General features: G+C 51.7%; 1 protein-coding gene and 1 non-coding gene across 6 annotated transcripts in view; both read left to right on the forward strand.

Annotated features, from left to right (window-relative positions):
• Positions 1-24,357, forward strand: part of SRC (SRC proto-oncogene, non-receptor tyrosine kinase) — a 55,443-nt gene that overhangs the window by 15,891 nt on the left and 15,195 nt on the right. Inside the window, exons 2-6 of one of the 5 annotated variants that reach the window (XM_043479188.1) lie at positions 5,971-6,040; positions 15,729-15,864; positions 16,940-17,094; positions 18,437-18,715; positions 20,399-20,498. In XM_043479188.1, coding sequence (XP_043335123.1) covers positions 18,448-18,715; positions 20,399-20,498 — 368 coding nt within the window. In that variant the 5' untranslated portion in view covers positions 5,971-6,040; positions 15,729-15,864; positions 16,940-17,094; positions 18,437-18,447. The remainder of the gene's footprint in view (positions 1-5,970; positions 6,041-15,728; positions 15,865-16,939; positions 17,095-18,436; positions 18,716-20,398; positions 20,499-24,357) is intronic. The other 4 variants (XM_043479187.1, XM_043479189.1, XM_043479190.1 and 1 more) reach the window with 4 other exon arrangements.
• On the forward strand, positions 14,313-14,385 carry TRNAG-CCC. Its single transcript has one exon. It is a non-coding gene; the product is annotated as a tRNA-Gly (tRNA).

The following is a 24,357-nucleotide window of genomic DNA, read 5'->3' on the forward strand; positions in this document are numbered from 1 at the left end:
TGCCACCCCACCATCTCGTCCTCTGTCGTCCACTTCTCCTGCTTTCAATCTTTCCCAGCATGTCATGGGTCAAACATAAAGCTGGGAAGACTGGCTGGGATAGAGAATGGGTTGTGATTAGCTGATTAGATAGGATGGTGAGGGATGGGGGCACGTGGGGAAGACTTCTCCCAGAAGCTCACATCCCAGGAGGGGAGGGAGGAGACAGGTCGTTCCCCGAGGCAAGAGAATCCAGGTAGAGGGAACAGACAGTGCAAAGACCATAAGGTAGGGGTGCACTGGAGTGTTGGAGAAACAGCATGGAGGCCAGGGGAACAGAGTGAGCAAGGGGGAGAATGTCAGGAGGAAAGGACAGAGGGATGGAGGTCAGGGAGGGTCTCCGGATCCTTCTGATGTTGACTCTTACTCCCAGTGAAATGGGGCTTCGGGAGGCTTTCTGAGGGCATCTGGTTGCTGTGTGGGAACCAGACCGTTGGGTCTGAGGATGGAGCCCCCAGACCAGAGAGACGACTACTGCGTTGGTCTAGTGAGTGGAGAGTGTGACATGGTTGGCCTAGCCTGGGGGCAGTTCATGGCAAGGGGTAGGGGCTCAAACATTGCTTTGCCTTATTTTCTTTCATATTCCTTTTTGGTTTTTTCTTTTGGCCATGCCCCATAGCATGTGGGATCTTAGTTCCCTGACCAGGGATTGAGCCCATGTCCCCTGCATTGCAAGACACATTCTTAACTACTGGACCACTAGGGAAGTCTTGACAGTGGTTGTTTTTAATATCTTTTTTATAAGTGAGGAAATGGAAGCACAGAGAGGTAGAGTAACTTTTCCAAGGCCACATAGCTAAGAAGGGTCAGAGCTGGGTTTTGAACCCAGGCAGTCCAACTCTTAATCTCTGTGTGATGGAGGCTATGTGAGCCCAGAAAAATAGGGCTATCTCTCTCAGTTGAAGGCGGGCGGGGTCAAGTGTGGCCTCTTTAGAGGGCACTAGAGTTCATGGAGTTGGCTGGGGCCAGGGATGCGCAGCTTCAGGAGGAAACAGCAGTGTGCAAAGGTCTGGGGGCTGGAGCGTAATTCTGAGTCTAGGGAGGGTCAAGGGGTGGGGAGGAGAGAGCTTGCGGGAGCAAACCGCCACACCACCCCCATCCTTGGCCTTGATCCCATGAACAAATCGTAGGAGCTTTAATGGTTTTGGCCATCTTGCTACCTCTGTCCTTGGCCTCAGGCTTGGATGCCCTCTCCCTCAGAGACCTCCCAGAGGTCCGCATTTCATGGATGAGTAAAAGGAGGCCTGGATCTTCCGGAGGTTACATGTCCAGGGTTGCACCTGCGGGCTCTGAGTGTGGGGGGTTGAGTTCAGGGCCGGCCGTGTGGAGGTGCCTGGCCGCCAGCTGCTCCTGCCCACCCGTGTCCCTGCGGGGGCTGGGGCGGGGGTGGGGAGGAAGGGACACTGTGTGTTCCCAGAGCAGGGACGCAGCCAGAGCTGCTGGCAGGAGTAGCGGGTGCCGTGGGCAGGGGCTGGCTGGCAGCTGTCCCCCCTGAAGCCTGTTAGCCTTCAGCCAGCAGGGCTGGGGGTGCCCGGGAGGCATGACCTTGGAGGAGCTGGAACAGAGCAGAACTGGTCCCCTCAGTGTTCCCTGTGGTCACTCTGATACTGGGGGTGGGGGTTTCTGTTAAAGAATCCTCGGCATGCCAGGGCCTCTGCCCAGGTGCAGATGCTAAGGCCTGTGAGTGGGTGGGACTTGCAGAGATCACATGGAGATTCGGAGGGAAGCCTTCTGCTTAGCCACATTGGGGCCAGGCCAGGTGGTACCTGGCTGGGTCCCTGAGACCAGCCTGATGTGTGGTCCTTTGGGCCCAGCATCTCCTCTTCCAGCTCCTCCTCACCCCAGTGCCCTTAGGTCTGGGGCGCCGAGAATCTTCAGTCCAAGCTTAGTCCCACACCATCTTTCGAAGGCCCACCTCCACCTTAATGTGGTCTCCTGGTCTGTCAGCTGCCCTCCCCATCCGCCTGCTGGGCAGCTTGGCCTGGACTGTGGAGTAGAAGGGTAGGGGGCGGTCAGTGAAGCCTCCCAATCCTGCCAGCCTCAAAGATGCTCCCATGGCAGGAGGACTGGGTGCCAGTGCCCTTCCTCTCGGGTAGGGGCCTTGGAGAAGGGAGGTGGTAGGAAGTGGGGATGGAGACACCCACTGTGTGCCCAACTTTCCCCCCATTTTGCTGCTGGAAAAACTGAGGCCACATGACTTACACTGACCTGGCTCTTTGCCTTTCTTTAAATGGTCCCACCTCTGGGCCTTTGGTTAAGCAATTGCTTCTGCCTGGATCACGCTACCCCTTCCTCTTTTCATAAACTGCTTGCCTTTGGACCGCAGGTAAGATGTCCCCTCCTCCTGGAAGTCCACCATGATTTAGGTGCCTCCTTGGGAGCTGGAGATCACTGTGCTCTGACAGGATCGCTGTAGGATGAAGTCTTAGTAATCTGCCCCCATCCCGCTCAGCATGCTCCAGGGCCTGAGAAAATCTTCATGGGCTTCCCTCTCAATTTTTCAGGTCTTTCTGACCTAAATTGCTGGACGTGTCCCACTCGGGACCTCCTTCAGACCTCCTCATGCCTGGGCCTAAAGCCTGCAGCAATCCAGTTAGGCTGGAACCCACTCAGTCTAGACCTCTCACTTAATAACCCCCTGCACATCTGACCTTCCTGCCTCAGGACCTTTGCGCTGTGTCTGCCTCCCGCATGGCCCTTCCCATGCCTCCTTGCAGGTGCAGTGGAGAGAGGGTGGGCTTTGGTATCCTTGGGCCTGGCTTGGCACCCTGGCTCTCCACTTCCTAGCTGGGGCAGCTTCCTGAGCCCCCATGTGCTGAGATGTAAAGTGAGTGATACATAAAGTGGTTCCAGGGCTGTTGGGAGTATGGAAGGAGTACTGTAAACCCCAAGTGGGAGGACATGAACCCCAGGTGGGATGACATGAGGGGGAGTGGTGTAGGTCTCCACATCGCCATCAGCACGCCCCGTTCCACCCCACCAGCCCGCATTGGAACAGCTGATGGCGGGATATTTTTTAAAATTACTTATTTGACTGTGCTGCATGGCAGGTGGGATCCTAGTTCCCTGATCAGGGATTGAACCTGTGTCCCTTGCTTTGGAAATGTGGCGTCTTAACCTCTGGACTGCTACGGAAGTCCCAAGAGGTGGGATTTTTAAAAAAATATATTTATTTGGCTGCACCAGTTCAGTTGTGGCACATGGGAATCTTTAGTTGCAGCATGCAAACTCTTAATTGCAGCATGTGGGATCTAGTTCCCTGACCAGAGGTGGAACCCAGACCCCTGCTTTGGGAGCGCGAGTCCTAGCCACTGGACCACCAAGGAAGTTCCTCCCTCCCTCTTTTTTTTTTCCTTTCTTTAATAAGAGGTGGGATTTTAATCACGTCATTTAACCTTTCTCTGCTTCCACTTCCTCATCTGTAAAATGGGTTGAAAAGCATAGGATACAGTAGGCACTAAATATGTATTAGCTATTGCTTCCCCTGTTATCTTATTAGTGTCATTATTCATATTCCCTTCTCTGAAGCAGGACGTTTTTCTATATTCTGAATCCACTTGTACAAAACACCTCAGGTGAGCAGGTCATTCTTTTGAAAGGCTGAAGGAAAAAAAGAATGAGAAGATTCCTGCTACACGTGGGAGGTCCCTGGGGAGGCAGGAAGGGGTGGCGGCTCCCTTCTGTGAGATCGGCTTGAGAGCTGGCCCCTCTCCCAGGCTCCCCCAGACTCAACTTCCTCCCCTGTGGACACGGCCAATGCTGGTGGTGCCTGCCCCGCCCCTGTAGGGCTGTTGCGAGGAGGCAGGGGGCATCAGCTGGGGACCCAGCCTTGGAGGTTCAGAGGGCTGAGAGGTTCATTCCAAAATAAGGGTTTTTCTTGGGCTGTGTGGACCCACCCACTCCCCGTGTCTTGGCCTCCATTCCCCTAGCTGGAAATGGACTGGCCGAGGGCCCTGCTTAAGTCCCTGGTGTAATAACTCCCTGCGAGAGCCCAGCTGGGACCGGTGCCCTTGGGGAGAGGAGCCACGGTGGCCCGGGGCCAGGAGAGCCAGCGTCCCCAGCTGGTCCTCTGCTGCCTTGGATAGTGGCCTGAGCACCTGGCTTGGCTTTTCTGAGCCTCTCTCTGTTGCCTCGTCTGGGAGACTGGGCTGATCTTCCCTGTAAAGCAGGGTCCCGGTGAGAACTGGAAAACTCAACAGTAACAATGGAAACTGTAAGGTAGCTGTGATGGTTGGAGCCCCGTTTATCCAGCATGGCCCGTGTGCCCAGGGCACATGTGGTTAGCTCCTTTGCCTTTGTTACTGTCCCGGGATCCTTATGGGTTTTCCATGGTACTGAAGAACCAATTCATTAGGAAAGACCCTGATGCTGGGAAAGATTGAAGGTAGGAGAAGGGGATGACAGAGGACGAGGTGGTTGGATGGCATCACTGACTCAATGGACATGAGTTTGAGCAAGCTCTGGGAGATGGTGAAGGACAGGGAAGCCTGGCGTGCGGCAGTCTGGGGTCGCAAAGAGTCGGACACGACTGAGCGACTGAACAATAGCCATGGTTCTGAAGGAGGCTCTGGTTGACTTGTTCGGAGTCCTCCCATGAGGCTCGGCAGGACCCCTCTTAACAAGGATGCTGCAACCCCCGCCTGGCCCCGGTGGGTACCCGATGGGGCTGTTTTTGCTCCCTTCCCTCCAGAAGCACGACTCAGACGGGCTGGGCCCCTCCCCCACTTCCTCCGCCTCCCCGCTCCTCTACCCCCACTTTCCCCACACAACCTCCGCCAGCCACCCCTCCCACCCCTGGTCCTGTTATCAGGACACATTCCTGGGCTGCCTGAGAACAGCTTCCACCCTGGGCCCTTTTGAGAAGGGGTGTGACTGCTGATACAGGCCCTGGCAGTGGCTCCCTTGGGGGATGGGTCCTGGGACCTGAGACTACGGAGCCCAGATAATCTGCCGGCTGATGCGGTCTCTTTTGAGCTCTGTGACCTTAGGCTAGTCACTTGACCTCTCTGGGTCTCAGTTTCCTCATCTGCAAAATGGGACTGACCACGTAGGGCTGCAGAAGGTTCACTTGGGCTTGTGGACTGTATGTACTTCTCAGCCTGGTGCCTGGTACACAGGAGTCTATCCATCAACCAGGTGCTGTTATCATCTGAGAACCAGTTGTCCCTCCTCTTTGTGATGGCATCTGTATCCACCTTTTGCTGAGCACACCATGGGATGGCCCCTGTAGGCTTCCTCTCCTCCGGGCCTCAGAGACACAGGGAGGGTGGAACTGGGAGGGGCCCTTTCCGGAAGTTGAGAAGATGCCGTGTGATCTTAGGTGGCCTCTCTCCTTTTCTGAGCCTCTTTTTCCTGGTCTGCTCTCTGACCACTTGGACCTGGGTGTGGCTCTGCCCCAGCCCCTTGTCTCCACACACTCTGTAATTCCTCTCTCGGCTGGTCCAGCTACTTGGCTTTGTCTGTCTGTCCCATGACAGTGCCTGGTGCATAGTCAGTATCCAGCTGAGCTTGTTGAAGGAGGCAGTGAGTGCACGATTGAGCAAACACCCAGGGCTTTCTTACTTCCAATCCTTTGCCTGCGTGACTCTCTGCCGGATGCATCATCCCCAGTCATCTCTACTTGTGGACCTCCTTCTGGACTTTGAAGTCCTTCTCACATGCGGCCTCTCCCAGGAAGCCCTTCTGGTTTCTCGCAGGCGGAGGGGATTGCTGATGCTCTGAACACTTGGTCTGAGGCTCTCTGGTGGCACCTGTTACAATCCACCTTGGCGTCCATAGTGACATGTTAACAACCAACGCGGACCACGCACCTACCACTAGGCGCCAGACACAAACAGTGGGGGCCCTGTGCATGCCTGTGGGGCCTTGTCTTATTTAATCCTTCACCACAGCCTTGCAAGGTGGAGACTATTATTAGCCCTCCCTTTGCAGAATCCAGAGATTCAGAGAAGAAGTGACTTGCCCAGCTATGAGAGAGAGCGGCACCAGGATCTGAAACCAGGTAAGCCGGTATTTTTTCTTAAAAAGGAAAGAAAAAGCATTAACACACACAGTGAAAAATAATTCAAGCAGTACAGAGGAAGGCAGGGAAAAGCAAAGCCTCTTTGGCACTCAGATCTCTTTGCCGGAGGCAGCCATGGGGAGGCATTTCCAGTATGTCCTTCCAGGGCGTAAATGGAAGCATGTATGTTAAAAAAATAATAAAAAACCACAAATGATCACACATGGTGCAAACTCTAGTCTACACCTGACTGATCTTGACAGGGTGCCTTGGAGATCATTTTGTGTTGCTGCTTTCTTTTCCCTGGTTACATAGTATTCATTGTGTGGATGGAGACAGTGCTTTATTTAATTAGTGAAGATTGCTTTGCTTATTACAGATGATTCTGTGATGCATACCTTCCATTGTGCATTAGTGGCCCTGTGTGAGAAACACTAGATAATCCCAAGTCGCAGGGTCTGAGAATGTGTGCACTTGTAATTTTGGTAAATGTGGCCAGATGGCCCTTCATGGAAGTGATGCTGATGGACCTTTACACCCCACCCTCTGCTTCCCCTAGCTGTCTCCAACACAGGTTGCTCTAGAATTTGGGAACCTGCCAATCTGATAGGTGAATCTTAATCGATGGCCTCTGGTGTAGTGTTTTGTTTTTTTTAATATCACACCTCTATTGGACTTCCTTGTGGCTCAGCTGGTAAAGAATCTGCCTGCAATGTGGGAGACCTGGGTTTGATCCCTGGGTTGGGAAGATGCCCTGGAGAAGGGAAAGGCTACCCACTCTAGTCTTCTGGCCTGGAGAATTTCATGGACTGTATAGTCCGTGGGGTCGCAAAGAGTTGGACACGACTGAGCGACTTTCACTTCACTCTGTTGGTACAGAATTCACATACCAGACAATTCACTTATTTAAACTGTGCAGTTTGTGTATGTATTTAAATTTTTATTGGAGTAGAGTTGATTTGCAAGGTTGTGTTAGTTTCCGCTATACAGCAAAGTGAATCAGTTGTACATATATCAGCTCTTTGTTTTAGCTTCTTTCCTCATATAGGTCATTACAGAGTATTGAATAGGGTTCTCTGTGCTATATAGCAGGTCCTTATTAGTTATCTGTTTTATCTATAGTAGTGTGTATATGTCAGTCCCAATTTGCCAATTTATCCCCGGCTGGAAGTGTACCATTTAATGGTTTTTAATATAGTCACAGAGTTGTACAACCATCACTGCAGTAAATTTTAGAACAATTTCATTACCCCTCCCCCCAAGAAAGAGACTGTGTAACCCATTTAGTCTGTCCCCACTGCCCTTCAAACCTGTCTCCCCCAGCCCTGCTGCTATGTCACTTCAGTTGTGTCCGACTCTGTGCGACCCCATCCCTGGGATTCTCCAGGCAAGAACACTGGAGTGGGTTGCCATTTCCTTCTCCAATGCAATAACTAATCTACTTTATGTTTCTATAGATTTGTTTATTCTGAATCTTTCATGTAAATGGAATTATGTAACATGTGGTCTTTTGGGTCTGACTTCTTTCACTTGGCATATTCTGAAGATTCATCCAAGTTGTAGCGTGTATCAGTACATCATTTCTTTTTCTTCCCAAATAATATTCTGTTATATGGATATACCACATTTTATTTATCCATTCATCAATTGATGGACATATGACTGTTTCCACTTTTTGGCTATTATGAACAATGCTGTTATGGACACATTCACGTTTTTATGTAGATATATGTTTTCTTTTCTCTTGGGTATATACCTAGGAGTGGGACTTCTGGATTATATAGCAACTCTGTTTAACCTTTTGAGGAACTGCCAGACTGTTTTCCAAAACAGCTACACCATTTCATATTCCCACCAGCAATGTATGAAGTTTCCAATTTCTCTACATCCTCTCCAACCACTTGTTGTTTTCTGTCTTTAATTATAGCCATCCTAGTGGGTGTGAAGCTATATCTCATTGTGGTTTTGATTTGCATTTTCCTGGTGAGGAAGATGTTGAGTATCTTTTCATGCAGTTATTGACTATTTGTATATTTTCTTTGGAGAAATGTCTATTTGAATCCTTTGCCTGTTTTAAAATTGGGTCATTTTGATGATCTGAGAGAATGGCATCGAAACATGTTATTATCAAGTGTGAAACAGATCGCCAGTCCAGGTTGGATGCAAGAGACAAGTGCTCAGGGCTGGTGCACTGGGATGACCCAGAGGGATGGGATGGGGAGGGAGGTGGGAGGGGGGATCGGGATGGGGAACACATGTAAATCCATGGCTGATTCATGTCAATGTATGGCAAAACCCACTATAATATTGTAAAGTAATTAGCCTCCAACTAATAAAAATAAATGAAAAAAAAAATTGGGTCATTTCTCTTTTTGTTTGTTGAGTTGTAAAACTTATTTATATATTCTAAACACAAGTCCCTTATCAGATACATGGTTTGCAAATATTTTCTCCCATTTGGTGGATTCTTTTTACTTTCTCTCTCTTTTAAAATTAATTTATTTTTAATTGGAGGATAATTGCCTTACAGTGTTTTTTTGTTGGTTTCTAGCATCCATCAACGTGAGTCAGTCATAGGTATACACATGTCCCTCCCTCTTGAGTCTTCCTCCCACCTCCCACCCCATCCCACCCTCTAGGTCGTCACAGCACCAGGCTGAGCTCCCTGTGCTATATGCAGTTTCCCACTAGCTATCTGTTTTACACATGGTAATATATTTATTTCAATGCTACTCTCTCAATTCATCCCTTCCCCTCCTTCCCCCACAGTGTCCATAAGTCTGTTTCTCTTTTTTTTCCTTTTAAAAATTTTTTGGTCATGCCATGCAGCTTGTGGGATCCCTGACCAGGGATTGAACCCAGGCCCTCAACAGTGAGAGCATGGAGTCCTAACCACTGGACTGCCAGGGAATTCCCATCTTCCTATCTTTCTGGATGGCCCCCCCCTTTTTTTTAATAATTAAATTTATTTATTTTTAATTGGAGGATAATTGCTTTACAATATTGTGTTTGTTTCTGCCAAACATCACCATGAACAGCCATAGTATACCTATGGTTGATGGTGCACTTTGACACACAAAAATTTTAAATTTTGATGAAATCCAGTTTTATCTGTTTTTTCCTTTGGTTGCTTGTGTCATGTTTAAGAAACCATTGTGATCCAAGGTGTTGAAACTTATGCCTGTATTTTCTTATAAGATTTTTAAGGTTTGACCCTGTACATTTAGATTTGTGATCCATTTTGAGTTAATTTTTGTGTAGGGTTTTGAGGAAGGTGCTCAGCCTGAGTGTATCCAGTTGTTCCCGCAGTCTTCACTGAAAAAATTCTTCTTTCTCCATTGAATTGCCAGCCTTGTCAAAAATCAATTGACCATAAATGTGAGTGCTTATTTCTGGGCTCTTAATTCTCTCCCGTTGATTTATAAATCTGTCCTCATACCAGTACCAGACCGTCTTAATTACCAGCGCTTTGCAGCAAGTTTTGAAACAGAGATGTGTGGTCCCTCAGCTTTATTTTTCTTTTTCAAGATTGTTTTGGTTTTTCTGGGTCCCTTGACCGTCCGCATGAATTTTAGGATCAGTTTGTCTGTTTTTGTAAAGAAGCTAGCTAGGATTTTTTTAAGGATTGTGTTGACTCTATAGACTAGTTTGAGGACTATTACCATTTTAAAATGCATAGTCTTCTGATCCATGAATGTGGGCTCTCATTCTGTTTATTTAGTCCTTTAATTTCTTTCAACAATTTTTGTATTTTTCAGAGTATAAGTTGTGCACTTCTTTTGTTAATTTTATTTATAAGTCTTTTTTGATATTATAATTTATTTTCTTAATTTAATTTTTGGATTGTTTATTGTGTTAGTGTATACATTTTAATTTTATACATTAATTTTGTACTTTGCAACTTGCTGAACTTGTTTATTCAGTTCTTCTAATCTTTTTAGTGTACTCAGGAATTTTTATATACAAAATTCTGACATCTATGAATAGTTTTACTTTCTTGTCAATCTGGATGCCATTTTTGTGTAGTTTAAATGTGATTGATCTGGAACTTATAGGCATGTGGTGTGAGATTGAAATCTAATATGTTTCCTGAAGGGAGATCATTGGTTCCAACTCCATCTTAAAAATAGCCTGCCTTTTCCTCACTGTTATGAAATGCCACCTTCGTAATATATTAAATTCCCATATGTTTGGGGACAATTTTTGGACCCTCTGTTCTGCTCCATTAATTTGTCTATTTTTGTACTGATATCACACAGTTTTCCTTATGTAACTTTTCAGTAAGTTGTACTCTCTGGTTGGGCTACTTGTTCTTTGCTACTCTTCTTTTTATGATTTCCTGGCTATTCTTATACCTTTACTCATAAACTTGAAAACTGACCTGCCTGATTAGAAAAATAATCCTGCTGGGATTTTCACTGAGATCACATTCAATGTTTAGATTTACTTAGGAAGAATTGATATCTTTGTAATGCTAAGCTTTCTTTATTTTATCTCCTGATTGCTGTTGATGTGTAGCTACGTCATTGACTTTTGGATATTTACATTTAATTTCCTTCCATTTTACTTAATTTACTTTTTCTTCAATAGTTTTATAGCAGATTCTCTTGGATTTCTCAGATATACGTTGATAACATCTGCAAATGATGATACTCATCTTCTGTTTTCCAATTCTCTTTATTCCTTCCATTTCTTTTTCTTAGCTGATTGCACTGGCAAGCATCTTAGACCTAAGTTAACTAGTAGACATGCTTGTCTTTTCTGGACTCTTTCCCTATGAAGTGGCTTCTGTAAGCCTTGGCTCCAATCAGTTCTCCCAGATACTCTGTCCAGGGTCATGCACAGGGCTTGGCACATAGTAGGAATTTTGGAAGCTGTTGCCTAGTTATAAGAGTGGTTAGAAAAGAGAGCAAGGATATGAAAAGAAATCTTCCACAGTAATGATAATAACAGCAAGTATTCAGGAAGTACTTCCTGTGTTCCAGGCACTGGATGAGTATTACCTCATGTTTTCCTTGCAAGCTTAATCACGTAGGTGCCGTTATAGATTCCCTTTTTTGATAAGGAGTAAACTGAGGCCCCTGACGGCTGTGGGACTAGAAAGTATCAAATCGGCTTCTGAATCTGGCATTCTGGCTCCAGGCCTTCCATAATGCTTCTTCTTCCCTGGAGGATCCAGAGATATGGAGGGTGATGTCAGAGGCTGACCTCTGACCCGAGTTGCCTCTGTGTTAAGGAGGTGGAGTTGGTGGAGTGGTGGGAGCGCCTGGGGTAGTCAGAGCATCAGTGGGGCCCCAGAGGTACCTTCTGACTGCACCGCCCTGAACCTGAGCATCCCAACTCGGCTGCACTCGCTTGCTGTGTGGCCCCAGGCAAAGTTCCGGCTTCTCTGAACTTTGAGCCCATCTGTAAAGAGGGTGTAGTTGTAGTCCCCCCTTCACTGTGCTGCGTGGACCATCGAGTGTGGACTGCAAGCAGAGTTCTCAGTTCTGCGCTCGGCATTCGGGGCCCTGCCATCCCCTCTTGCTCTGTCTTGCTCTGCTCCCGTCGTCGCCCGTAACGGTAATAACAGCAAATGACAGTGAGTGCTGTTTATTGAGCAATTATTCCCTGCCTGGCACGTGGATTCTCTCACTTAATTCTCAGATATTAAGTTTATTACCACCCCCATTTTATTTTATTTTCTAAAAAGTATTTATATCCAGACTCATCGTGCTGCCCTGGTGGCTCAGATCGTAAAGAATCTGCCTGTAATGCGAGAGACCTGGGTTCGATCCCTGGGTTGGGAAGCTTCCCCTGGAGAAGGAAACGGCCACCCACTCCAGTATTCTGGCCTGCAGAATTCCATGGACAGATCCTTGGTGGGCTACAGTTCATGGGGTTGCAGAGAGTCGGACACGACTAAGCGACTTATTGAGCACTTATTCTCTGCCTGGCACATGGACTCTCTCACTTAATTTCAGATGTTAAGTTTATTACTATCCCCATTTGATTTTTAAAAAAGATACTTATCTATTTATTTTATTTTTGCTGTGTTGGGTCTGAGTTGCGGTGCACGGGCCTCTTTTTAGTTGTGGCGTGTGGGCTCAGCCATTGTGGAGCGTGGGCTTAGTTGCCCCATGACATGTGGGATTTTAGTTCGTGGACCAGGGATCGAACCCACGTCCCCTGCATTGGAAGGTGGATTCTTAAGCACTGGAGCACCAGGGAAGTCCTACCCCCCTTTTAAAGATGAGGAAACTGAGAGGTGAAGTGACTTGCCCGAGAAGATTTAGCTAGTAGGTAGTGGAGCTGGCCCCATTGGGATTTGAATCCAGGTCTGACTGGAGTCCTCACTCTCAATTCCTAAGCTTTTGGCCTTCCTTCCACCCTTGGAGGAGGTGGAGGTGACATTCTTCAGTCAGGAAGGAAGGAGTGGGTATGCCCTGACTGAATTACAGTCTATTTTGGACTCTTCTGGATGTTGTGTCTCTATACGTGGCAGAGGGGCCCGGAGGTGAGAGAGTGTGGTGCCCTCCTGCCGGGGGCTGGGGGGCAGGGCCGCAGCCCCGCTTCAAGGGGCCGCGTGGACTCAGGTGAAGGGTTTAGGCCTCATCCAGAGAGGATGATGGGAAACGCTTATATGTTTCTTTAAGTCTCATTGAAAAAAAAAAAAATGATGAGGGAGTAATTTCTAAATGTCATGTCTGACTCTTTGCGACCCCATGGACTGTAGCCCGCCAGGCTCCTCTGCCCATGGGATGCGCCAGGCAAGAATACTGGAGCGGGTTGCCATTCGCTTCTCCCGGGGGTATTCCCAATCCAGAGATTGAACCCAGGTCTCCTGCATTGCAGGCAGATTCTTTACTGACTGAGCCACCAGGGAAGCCCAAGTGATACAACACTTAACATAAAGAAGGGATTTTCCTTTCCCTTTTTCACACCCTTTGGATGAAATTGTGTGAAGAACTTGGACTTCTTCCAGAACTTTCTCTAAACCTCTATAGCACGTGTGTGTGTGTCCGCACATACACATTCACATGGGAATTTTCTTTACAGAAAGAATTGGAGTTTCTGTGTACTACATGCCAGGCACCCCACTAAGCCCTTGCCTGCATTGTGTCTTTAATCCTTCCACCAACCCTCTGACCTAGGTAGCACTATTGTCCCCATTTTCCAGATGAGGAAACTGAGGCCCCTAATGGCTCAGAGGACCTGCTACACTGCCATCTTCCTCTTTTCACTTGATAGTGTGTATCGTGAGCATCTTCCCAGGCCACACAGAGCACTCAGAAATTCTGTTTATTTAGCTGCACAGCTGCACACTCGGTGAATGGACCGTCCCTTATTTATCCAGTCCCCTTCTGATAAACACTTAGGTCGTGTCCGGTTTTCTGTGGACAGTGTTGAACAAAAGCCCCATTTGTTTGTGTGGATTACAGAGATGCCGCTGGCTTTTGGAGGAGGGGTCCCCGCTTCTGACCCAGGTCAGGATGACAAGGGCCTGGCCTCGAGGGAGTGGAGACAGGGTGAGGGGAGGGATGTGTGTGAGGAAGATGGGAAGGAAGGCTGTGTGAACCAGCCCTGAGAAGGAAACATGGTATGCCGGGCAGTCTTAAAAGAGGATGCTAAGTCAGTTCGGGGCCCACTGAGCATGAAGCCCTGGGGACACTGATGGGGAAGTGCCGTAGGGCAGGGGTCCCCAACCTCCCGGATCTAATACCTGATGATCTGAGATGAAGATAATGTAATAATATTAGAAATAAAGTGCACAGTAAATGTAATGGGCTTGAATCATCCCGAAACCATCCTCAACCCCCCACCGCAGTCCATGGAAAAGTTGTCTTCCATGAAACTGTCCCCTGGACAGTGTTTGGGGACCACTGCCGTAGGCATCCTGGGGCTTGTCACGGTTATTGATAGCGCAGGTCCTCTGTCCTGAGCTTGTGGTCAGGAGCAGGTCCCCAGAGGATAGGGACCGCCTTCTTCTGGGAGCCTCACACATCCTCAGTATGGAGCTCTCCCCACTTCCTCTTGAACCCCAGGGATCTATCTCTGCCTGGGAGTGAGCAAGTGGCGGAAGAGATGTGTGGAGCTGGCCCTTCTCAAATGGGCAGCTCATGGTGACTTAGCGTTTGGGCCCTGAGACAGTGTCCTGCCTCAAGAAAGGAGACCATGGTCCAGAAGGGTGGTCGGTCCCAAGGTGACACAGCCCAGCAGGGACTGGACCCCTCCCTAAATGTGCTGTCCTTCTAGCACACTCTGCTGTGTCAGAGCTTGAAATCTTGGGTCTTCCCTGGTGGTCCAGTGGCTAAGACTTTACACTCCCAATGCAGGGGACCTGGGTTCGATCCCTAGTCAGGGAACTAGATCCCACGTGCCACGACTGAGAGCTGCGATGCAGCCAAATAGATAAATAAAATATATTTTAAAAAAATTTGAAATCTTAGTCTTTCTAGAGGAACGGGGCTCGGCTGCCTTATCCAGTCATGCCCCATCCGCCATGGGCATCTATCTGGCTGTTCGTGTGGAGGAGAGGTCCGGAAGGCAGGAGGTGGACCCCATGAGCAGCCCCTGATTCCTACCTGCTCGATGTGGTTTCATGTCCCCTCTTCTTTTCGTTCTCACCCTCGCTGTGTGACCTCAGGCAGGTGCCTCAACCCTTCTGTGCTTCCGCTTCCACATCAAGAATATAGGGACACTATTAATGTCTACCTCCCGATTATCATGGAGATTTGATGAGTCAATATTTGCCAAGTGCTTAGAGCAGGGCCAGTTCAAGGTCCAGGCTCCAGGAGAGTTTGAATGTCTCAGATATTTGGTCTCGACAATGTGGCACTGCAGGAACAAAGCAGGATGCCAAGTGTTTAGTCTTTGCATTTAGTCTTTTGTCTCTTCCGCAAATATTTCAGAACATCTAGTGGGGATACGGAGATGGATCTGACCTGGTCCTGCCTGCAGGGAGCTTGGAGTCAAACACACTAGCTGGGTCCCTGGATTTGGCCTTATGTTTCTATGACCCTGGAAGGAAGTCCACCGCCACGCCCAGGGGCCGGTCCTCTGGCGGCACATTGCCAGTGGGCCACAGTGTCCCCAGCATGTTCTGTGTACTTCCTCATGGATCCTCCCAGTGGCCCCATGACTGGTGTTATCCTCAGTTGGCAGGGGAGGAAGCGGAGGCACAGGGTCCCACACTGGGCTTGTGGGCCTGGAATTCACAGATGGTCTTCTCCAGTGTTCTAGCCCTTGACCTCAACCCGCCCACCTCTCTGCAAACACAGGGTACTTGTATAATCATTTGTATAACAAAAACCCAAACCCTGCCAACCATCAAACATTACAGTCAGAGGCCCCAGGCCACCTTAGTCGAGTCTTGAAGGCCCTCTTATGCTTTTTCTGAATGCCCCAATGGGGAGTGGTCCTCTTGGTCAGTGTAAGAACTTAGAGGCCAGGAGCTTTTTTCCTTGCTCCTTCCCAAGAGGGCACATGCATCCTCTTGGTGCTGGAAGGGCCTCTGAGGTGCAGCCCTGGCTGTCCCTCGCCCTCCATGGCACGTCAGTCAAAGGACCCTTTTTCTTGTCCTTGATTACCTCTAGTGACAGCAAGCTCACTCTTTATCATTTAGTTCCTTCTAAAGAAAGTTTCGGCTTTTAGAAAGTTCTTCATTAAAATTAAAAAATTACTTTTATATTTTTATTTCCTCTCAAAGTCCTGCAGACAAGTCCACTGTTAGACCATGCACCCCCCGAGACGGGACCTGGCCAGTCCATCTCTGTGTCCCCCTGTGGTGACTGGCAGAGGGCTTGCTGCACAGTTGGTGCTGTGAATACTGTCCTGGGGAGCAGGTGAGTGGGAGGTATGGTGGTTGGGGCTCAGCTTCCATCAAGCCGGGGGCTGTAGGCAACTGGGTCAGTAGGTCCCACAGGACGGCAACCATATGAGTGCTGCTGGGCATCATGACCTCAAGGGATTGAGTTGCCATAGAAATCAGCTTTCCCAGGCCCATTGGCATGTTGCTCCCCTGGTGATCTTTTGAGCAGGTCTCCCCAGGGCCTTCCCAGCCCCACATTCTCTGAGCTGGTTTGCCCCCAGGGAGCATGCAGGCCACACCCCTATTGTGTAGATAGGCAGCCTGAGTCCCAGAGGGTTAGAGGCACTGGCTAAGGTTCACCTCGGGAGGGGCATCGCACAGCTGGGCTTAGTGCTCAGGGCAAACAGTCTTGCCCAAGGCCCCAGCCAGTCTTGGGGACTTCTCCCCATTCATGGGTTCCCAGAGGAATCCTGGACTGATTCCAGGACCTGCTGCATCCCCGAGGGAGTAATTGGAGCTCACGCCACCAGTGTGTCCAGAATCAGTGTCAGTGATAGCTGGTGTGGCAGGGTGATCTAATGCATTCCCAGCACTCTGCCTTGCCTTCAGTTGTCAGTCATTTCCTGATGAAGAAACAGGGCACACAGAGAAGTCAAGTCATTTGCCTGAGGTCACACAGCCAGTTAGGGGCAGAGCTGGGATCCAAGAGTGGGGAGTCTGGCTTTGGAGCCCACCATGTCATACCCGGCCTCGCTCTCTTGCTTTGAGAAGAATGAAGGATATTTCAGGTCTGGGAAGCACTTAGCACTGGGCCTGCCAGAGTCAGAGCCAGATAAATCGTGACCCAAGTGTCAGAGTCTTGGCAATTTCTCTTTCTAAAATCGTTATTTATTTTGCTGTGCTGGTTCTTAGTTGTGGCACGAGGACTCTTAGTTGTGGCATGTAGGATCTGAACCTGGGGTCAGATCCCTGACCAGGGATCGAACCCAGGCACCCTGCATTGGGAGCGCAGTGTCTTAGCCACTGACCACCAGGGGAGTTCCTGATTTCTCTTTCTAATCATATCCCCTCAACAGTCCTGAGAAGTCTGCTTTATCCCTACTTTGCAGATGAGGACACTGAGGCCCAGAGAGGGGAAGTGACTTGCCTAGGGTCACACAGCAGGCAGAGGTGGAGCAGGGCCTCTAGTCTACGACCCCTGACTCCATACCTGGTGTTCGTGCTGTGACCTCAGGCTGCTTCCCAGGTCCCTGCCTTCCACCAGGTGAGGCGATGACCCATCGGGGCTGCCAAATGAGGGAGCTGTGAGGGGTGGCCATGGTAGTGGGGAGACTCTGGCCAGGCTTGGTGGGAGTCAGCACCTGTGGATGGGGACATAGGGAGCAAAAGGGGGTGGTGGGGTGATGGTCATCACTGGGGAGTTTGCAACTTGAGTTTCTTTGTGTTTCCTGGTCTCTAGCCCACCCAGATTCTTGGCTTAGACATCTCCTAACTCTTGAATAGTCACACATTCACTCATTCATTCAGCTGTTTATTGAGCACCTACTATGTGCCACTTCTAGGTACTAGGAGTGCAGCAGTGTGTCTAGACAGACAAAAGCCCATAGAAATAATCATGTAATCACACACACACACACATGGTCACGTGACCCCATGGATTGTAGCCCATCAGGCTCCTCTGTCCATGGAATTTTCCAGGCAAGAATACTAGAGTGGGTAGCCATTCCCTTCTCCAGGGGATCTTCCCAACCCAAGGACATAACCTGGGTCTCCTGCATTTTAGGCAGACTCTTTATTGTCTGAGCCAGCAGGGAAGCCTCATGTTATCAAGAAGAGGCACAAAAGAAAGGGGACAATGAAAGTAGTTCGGGAGCACATCCCAAGGAGGTGAATTTTTTTTTTTCCTTAAGAGCATTATTGAAGTATAATTGACATACAGTAAACTGCACATGTTTAAGGTGTGCAGTCTGATAGATTTTGACACATGGGTGCACTCATTAAACCATCCACATAGTCAAGATAATCCATCACCCCTAAACGTTTCCCTCCCACCCCCCACATGCTGCCTTTGGGCTGAGAATTGAACGACACATGAGTTACTCTGCTGAAATAGTCAAAGAAGAGCATTCAGGTGGCAGGAATAGCATGTGCAAAGGCCCTGGGGCTGGAGTGAGCTATCAGACATCTCTCCTTCCAGCTGCCTGCTATATCCCTGCCCTGGTTGCAACTTTTAGCACCTCTTTCCTTGGTGTGTGACAATTTCAGCCATCATGTATTCACTCAACAAACCCTCAGCCCTCTCCTGGGTGCCTGGAACACAGACATGCCTAAGATACTGTCCCTGTCCAGGAGGGATGGACACAGTGTCCATCCCTGATTATGAGGCATATCTTCTGTGCTTGACCCTATACCAAGGAAGCCCTTTATGAGTGCCATCACTATTCCCATTTTGTAGATGGAGTAACTAAGGTTCTGAAAGGTAACTTACCCAAAGATATCTCTTTGGGCCTCAGTTTTCCCATCTGTAGAATGGGTGGAAGTGCAGGCTAAGGGGCCCAGGTAGCCCTGTCTGCTCCCAGAGTCCTTCACCGCAGGGTCCTCTCTAGTCTGCAGGACCATGGGCAGCAACAAGAGCAAGCCCAAGGATGCCAGTCAGCGGCGCCGCAGCCTGGAGCCTGCCGAGAACACCCACGGAGGCGGTGGCGGTGGCGGCGGCGGTGGGGGTGCCTTCCCCTCCTCACAGACCCCCAGCAAGCCAGCCTCCTCTGATGGCCACCGCGGCCCCAACACGGCCTTCGCCCCTGCAGCCGCTGAGCCCAAGCTGTTCGGAGGCTTCAACTCCTCGGACACAGTCACCTCCCCGCAGAGAGCGGGGCCCCTGGCTGGTCAGTGTGCCTGGGAGTGTGAGTGCTGCGTGGCCCTGGCCCCTTGGGCTGTGTGCCCTGGGGGGCAGCGATGCCCGCTTTCTGGGCTGCTGTTTCTTTCTCTCAGTGATGGGGAGGAGTCTGGGGGTCACTTGGTCTTAGGGGCTATTGGGAGTTTTTTGGAGGCTTTATAAACCGGAAAGTGTGCACACGCTATTGCCTTTAGGACTGAATTCTGATGCACAGTATAAAGGGCCCTAGAGAGAAAGGGCTGCAGCTGGAAACCGAGGCCCAGAGAGCCGGGGGCTTCTTGGGGAGACCCGGGGACAAGGTCTGAGGCTTTGCTTTTTACTCTGGTTAGCCTGGAGGTGGATCAGAACTGGAGGCGGTGAGTGGCCAAAGGGGCGGGGCAGGTTTTAGAGGGAGAGAGCGAGCTCCGGTCTTCAGAGGCCTGGACCTACGAGGTGCGCCCCTGCGCCCTCTGCTGGTACTGAGCGGGTATAGCGGCCCTGGGCGAGTGATGCTTAGTAACAGATGTAGATGTGGTTCTGCAGAGGTAAGACCCTCACACAAAATGGGCATTTCTACCGGGACACCTTCAGACAGACACACACACACAGTCGGCAACTCATTCAGAGACACCCATATAGGACACGTGCACATCTTAGGCTTGAAGATGCCATCGTAAACACAGACACACCAGGGACACAGAGACACACTCAGGGACACAGGAATGGGCACCCTCCAGGCACAGACACACACCCAACGCAGATGCACACAAATACAAATGCACATACGCAGAAACGCCTACTACTCCCAGATGGAGACACAGACATGTGCAGTCAGAGCCCTTCAGAAGTGCACACATGCTCAGCTAGAACCCAGGGACTCGCAGATGCACAAACGTGCAGTGAGAACACACAGACACACACCCAGGCGAGACAGACGGACCCACAAACACAGCCATTCATTCGTTCAAGAGACAGTTGTGGCGCCCCTCTTATGTGCCAGGTCCCTTCTGGTGTCAGGAACACAAGCAACATGTAAAACAGACAAAACCCTCCTGGGGAGGAGATGCGAAGAGCGAGTTGTGGAAAGTGTGCGGTGTGTTTGTGGGTGGTAACTGCTCTGAAAGAACACGGAGGACAGGGAGGGGCGTTGGGGGATGTGTGGGTGGAGGTTGTGACTTAAAACGGGGCACAGAGAGGACTTCAGGAGGGACAGTCACCTGCAGCCAGGATCTTCCCTGACGGCCCGAAGCACCCAGAGTCACAGAGAGTAACAGAAGCACCTCCCCAGGAGCAGTTTCCCCTCATTCACTGCTTCATTCACCCCATGGTTGTTTCTTGAACACCTGCTATGCGCCAGACTCTAGGAACAAAATAAAGATGCCTGTTACTGGGAACTTCGGGTTCTGGGGGGAAGACAGATACCAAACAGAAGCCAACACCCAGTGTCACCTAGAGCCCGTTGGGCTCATCACCTGAACCCACTCAGATGCCCGTGAGAGACCCACGTGCTTCCTATGTGCCCTCACAGGTGTGCCAGACACATAGACACGGGACATGCATAGAGGCACACTGTCTGTGAATGAAAGCAGGCCTCTGGGCTGGCAGTGGGGGACACACCCCCACCCCCAGGGGGCAGGGCTCTCCTCCGCCAGCCAGGGCCTTGGCTGTTCTGACACGCCCGTCTTCTGAGCAGGCGGAGTGACCACCTTCGTGGCCCTCTATGACTATGAGTCACGGACAGAGACTGACCTATCTTTCAAGAAAGGGGAGCGGCTTCAGATTGTCAACAACACGTGAGTGCCCCCTGGGACCCCGATCCGGTCTTGGACCAGAGCCACTTCTGAGCATCCCGGAGCCAGCTTGATGGGCAGCGGGCGGGGCTGGATGTCAAGGCAGCCGAGGTCCAAGGAACCTGTCCTGGGCATCCTGGGGTCTGTGAAGGTGATGAGGCGGGCACCCGGATGAGGTGGGTGGGGCTTCGGGAGGGCCCCAGGGACAGGGATCTGGGTTCGGTAACTGGTCCGCAGAGCACAGTGCTCCAGATCCCAGCACCCACAGAGCGGCGTGTGGTCAGCACAGGACTGGGCCCGGACCCGGGACTATAAACAGCAGGGCCTTTGTAGCTGGAGGCTGTGCCCCCAGAGGTGCTGGAGCACCTGGGGCAGCCTGGAAAGCAAGTCTTCAGCTGTAGAGGGAGGGCCCTGCATTGGCAGGGTTGGGGGACCCATATTAGGGACCCAACGTGAGAGGGGGTCAAGATAGGGCATGAGGAGGATGGGGGCATAGGATGTGGAGGGCAGGGCACCCTAGGGTGGCATCCATGTCCCCTTCCAGGGACTCCAGCCTTGGCATGGGGCATCCTAGGGCCAAGCTGATGAATGGGGGTGCTGGGGGCCCTGCCAGACTCTGGGGCCCCTGTGAGTGATGAGCTGATGAGGGGGTGGGGCCTCAGCCAGGGGGTGGGGAGTGCAGGCTGCGGGTGCCATGCCTGGGGGTGGTCACAGTGGGGGCGGGGCTGCCGACAGAGGGCGGGGCACAGCTCCACACCGGGTCCTTCCTGCCCTTGGCCGCCTGCTCTCCCCTCTCTGCCACCTCCCATCCCTCCCCCCAGCCTCGGGACGCCCCTCCCCACTCCTGGCCGGTGCTTGCCCCCTCCAGCTTTCTCTCAGCCTCTCCCTCTCCGCTTCTCTTTCGCTGGCCCTAGGAGGAAGGTGGATGTCAGGTGTGTACACGCTCCCGGGGCGGCGGGCTGGGTGGGGGCGCTTCACTGGTGGGGGCGGGGCTGCATGCGCTTCCACCTGCACCCCCTCCGGCTTCCCCAGCTTCCGTCCTCACACCCTGGAGTTGGACCAGATCCTGACCTGCACCCTCAGGCTGAGAATGGGGAGGGTCCTCCCCTCACCCCTGTCACTCCCCGTCACAGCTCCTCCCCATCCACCTCCTGCTCGCTCAGCTGCCCCCCCGAGTGCCAGCTGCATGCAGGGCCAGCGCTGGGCCCAGGGAGGCCTGGGTGGAGAAGGCCACGTCCTCCTGGGGCCAGAGTGTAGTGGGACTGGCCCTAGTCCGGGCCCTGTGGCCGGCGGAGGGCAGGGCTGGGGTCAGCTTGGGCTTTAGGGGGCTGCGCTTTGTGCCCCGCTCTGGTGGTGAGCAGGAGCTGGGAGGCTCAAGCTGGACCTCCAAGGAAGCACAGTGAAGCCGAGGTGCTGGAGCGGGGTGGTAGATGGCAGCCCCCCTCACAGAAGGGCAGCTCCTGGGAGGGTGCAGTGCTGGAGCGGGCTAGATGCCTTCAGGGCTAAGGAAGGGCGAGAAGCTTCTAGAAGGTAGAGTGGGGTTGATCCCGGAGCATCCTCGAAGGCCTGGCTAAGGAGGTTGGACATCTCCACCGTCTCCAGGCATTTCTTGCTTGTTCGTGCCTGCCTGCCGTTACTGCATGTTGTTCCCTGTGCCCGAAAGGCCCCTTCTCCCATCGGTCTGGCAAACTCCTATTCATCCCTCAAGATCCAGCTCAGAAGTGCCTTCCTTGTGAGGCAAAGGGGAAAAGAGGAGTAGGCATTTCTACCCACGTCCTTTAGTCTGCCGCCATCCCCAAGGCCTGCAGTGATGGGGGAGGGGCCATCGCCATATTGATTCCTCATGTGGAATGAGGAAACTGAGGCTCAGAGACGTAAAGGCCCTTGCCCAAGGTCACACAGCTACCGAGTAGCAAAGCCAGGGTTGGAACTTGGGCAGCAGCTCTCTCTCTTTAAGCTGCTCTCCCAGGGGGAGGGGGCTTTCCCAGCTCCCCCAAACCCCTGCTGTCTGAGTCCCAATGCCACTCCAGTTCTCCTATGGTTCCAGCTGTTTCCATCTGCCTACCCCCAAAATGGGAGCTCGTTGAGGGCTGCTCTTGTACCTGCCGCATTTTGGGGCCCCCTCTCACCCCATGTTGCTCACCCCACTGGGGGTACCCGGGTGGTACTGGCGCACCGTTTCTTGTGCCCTGCTTGTGGGCCTGGGCTCATGCCGAGCGCTTTCAGCTGCCTTGTTTTATTTAAAAGGCACCATAGCCCTGGGAAGTGGAAATGTTTATTGGCTCCATTTTACAGATGAGGAAACTGAGGCCCAGCGGGGTGAAATGACTTTCTCAAGGTCACACAGCTAGTAGTGGCAGAGCTGGGCGGGGGCGGGGGGGTAGGCATGACCCTGAGCCCTTGGAGGAGGGGGCTCTGTGCAGGTGCAGAGGAGCCGGGAGGAGGGAGGGGCCTGAGCTGGGGGGGATGCTGCCTCAGGCTGGAGGAGACTTTGAAGTGCTGGGGGGATCTCAACTGGCAGTGATGGGAAGGGCTTCTCAGGGGGCTCACAGCTTGAGCAAAGGTGTGACCAGAGGAGAGTTCTGGAAACTTTGATTTTGCTCTTTCACTCATCCTTTGCCAGCCGCTTTCCTTCCTTCTTCCTGCCTTCCAGGATGGACTGGGGGCTGCCAGGAGGGCCGGAAGTGATGGAGACCTGTCCATGGGAAGCCCATGGTGGGCAGTGAGGCGCCCCAATTGGAAGGTGGGAGTGGATCTGGAGCCTTTCCTCATATCACAGCACTCAGCTGCTCCTCTGCCTTAGAAGTCGGGTGATGGTGGAGTTGGGTGGACCTGGCATTAGAGGAAGAGGGTAACAGGATCGGGCATGGGGCAGGGGAGTACACCTGTCCTGCTTCCCTTAGTGGAAGATGGTCCACCCACGTGTGAGGTTTCATACCTCACCCCGGGACCACCCCGCATGTCCTTCTACCATTATCGCTTAAGCTCCATTATTGTGAGCCCCCTGCACCCGCCCCGCACCCTGCAGGAGTGAGGGATTTTCTGAGTCTAGCCTGGGGCTGGGCTGGGAGTCGGGGAGGGAGAGCTTAAGGCCGAGCCTGTTGGGGCTGGGCCAGGGCTGGCCGGGCTGGAGTTCTCACAGCAGCTGCCTGCCACGTGGTCCCGGACCTAGAGCTCTGGGTGCTGTGTGGCCTTGGGTCGGAGGAAGCCCATCTGAGGAGTGACCGCCTTGACCCCTGTCCTGGTGTCTCAGTCCCTCTAGGAGCCAGAGCTCCTCGGGTCTGACTCTGGGGTGCTTCCCAAACTGCCGTTTCCTCCCACCTGGGTTATTCCAGCAGCTTCTCCAGCAGGCACTGATCTCTGCCCCCTTGCCCTGGGCTCTTCGGTTCCACTCCCCGCCATGGGGCGAGGGACCCCTTCCTGCCCTCCTCATACGATCTGCTTCGACCTCATCCTGCTCTCTCCCCAAGGACCAAGCAGGGGTCCAGGCCTCAGGGCTCGGAAACTTGACTGTCTGAACTGTACCCAGCTGCCCTGGCTCGCCTGCAACCCCCAAATCGCTTCTCTGGTCACTTCCAACAGCCCAAAAGAGTTAAATAGAAGGATGCAAGCTGCCCTAGTTCCCCAGGTTCCAAAGCTGCCACCCTCCCAATCCACATGCCAGCCTGAATTAGCCACAAGGATTAGGCTCTAAAAAGAGGATCCTGAGCCTCAGAGAGGTGAGGTCAGTAGCCTGAAGTCACACAGCTAGTGACAGCACTTGGGGTGTAAAATCGTAGTGTGGGGATTCCTGGTCCAGTACTTTCTTTTCTGGCCACATGATGGAAGGTGAGGGGTCAGGCAGGGATGTGTGATTCCCTTC

This window comes from Cervus canadensis, chromosome 10 (assembly GCF_019320065.1).
Source record: "Cervus canadensis isolate Bull #8, Minnesota chromosome 10, ASM1932006v1, whole genome shotgun sequence".
Classification (NCBI taxonomy): domain Eukaryota; kingdom Metazoa; phylum Chordata; class Mammalia; order Artiodactyla; family Cervidae; genus Cervus; species Cervus canadensis.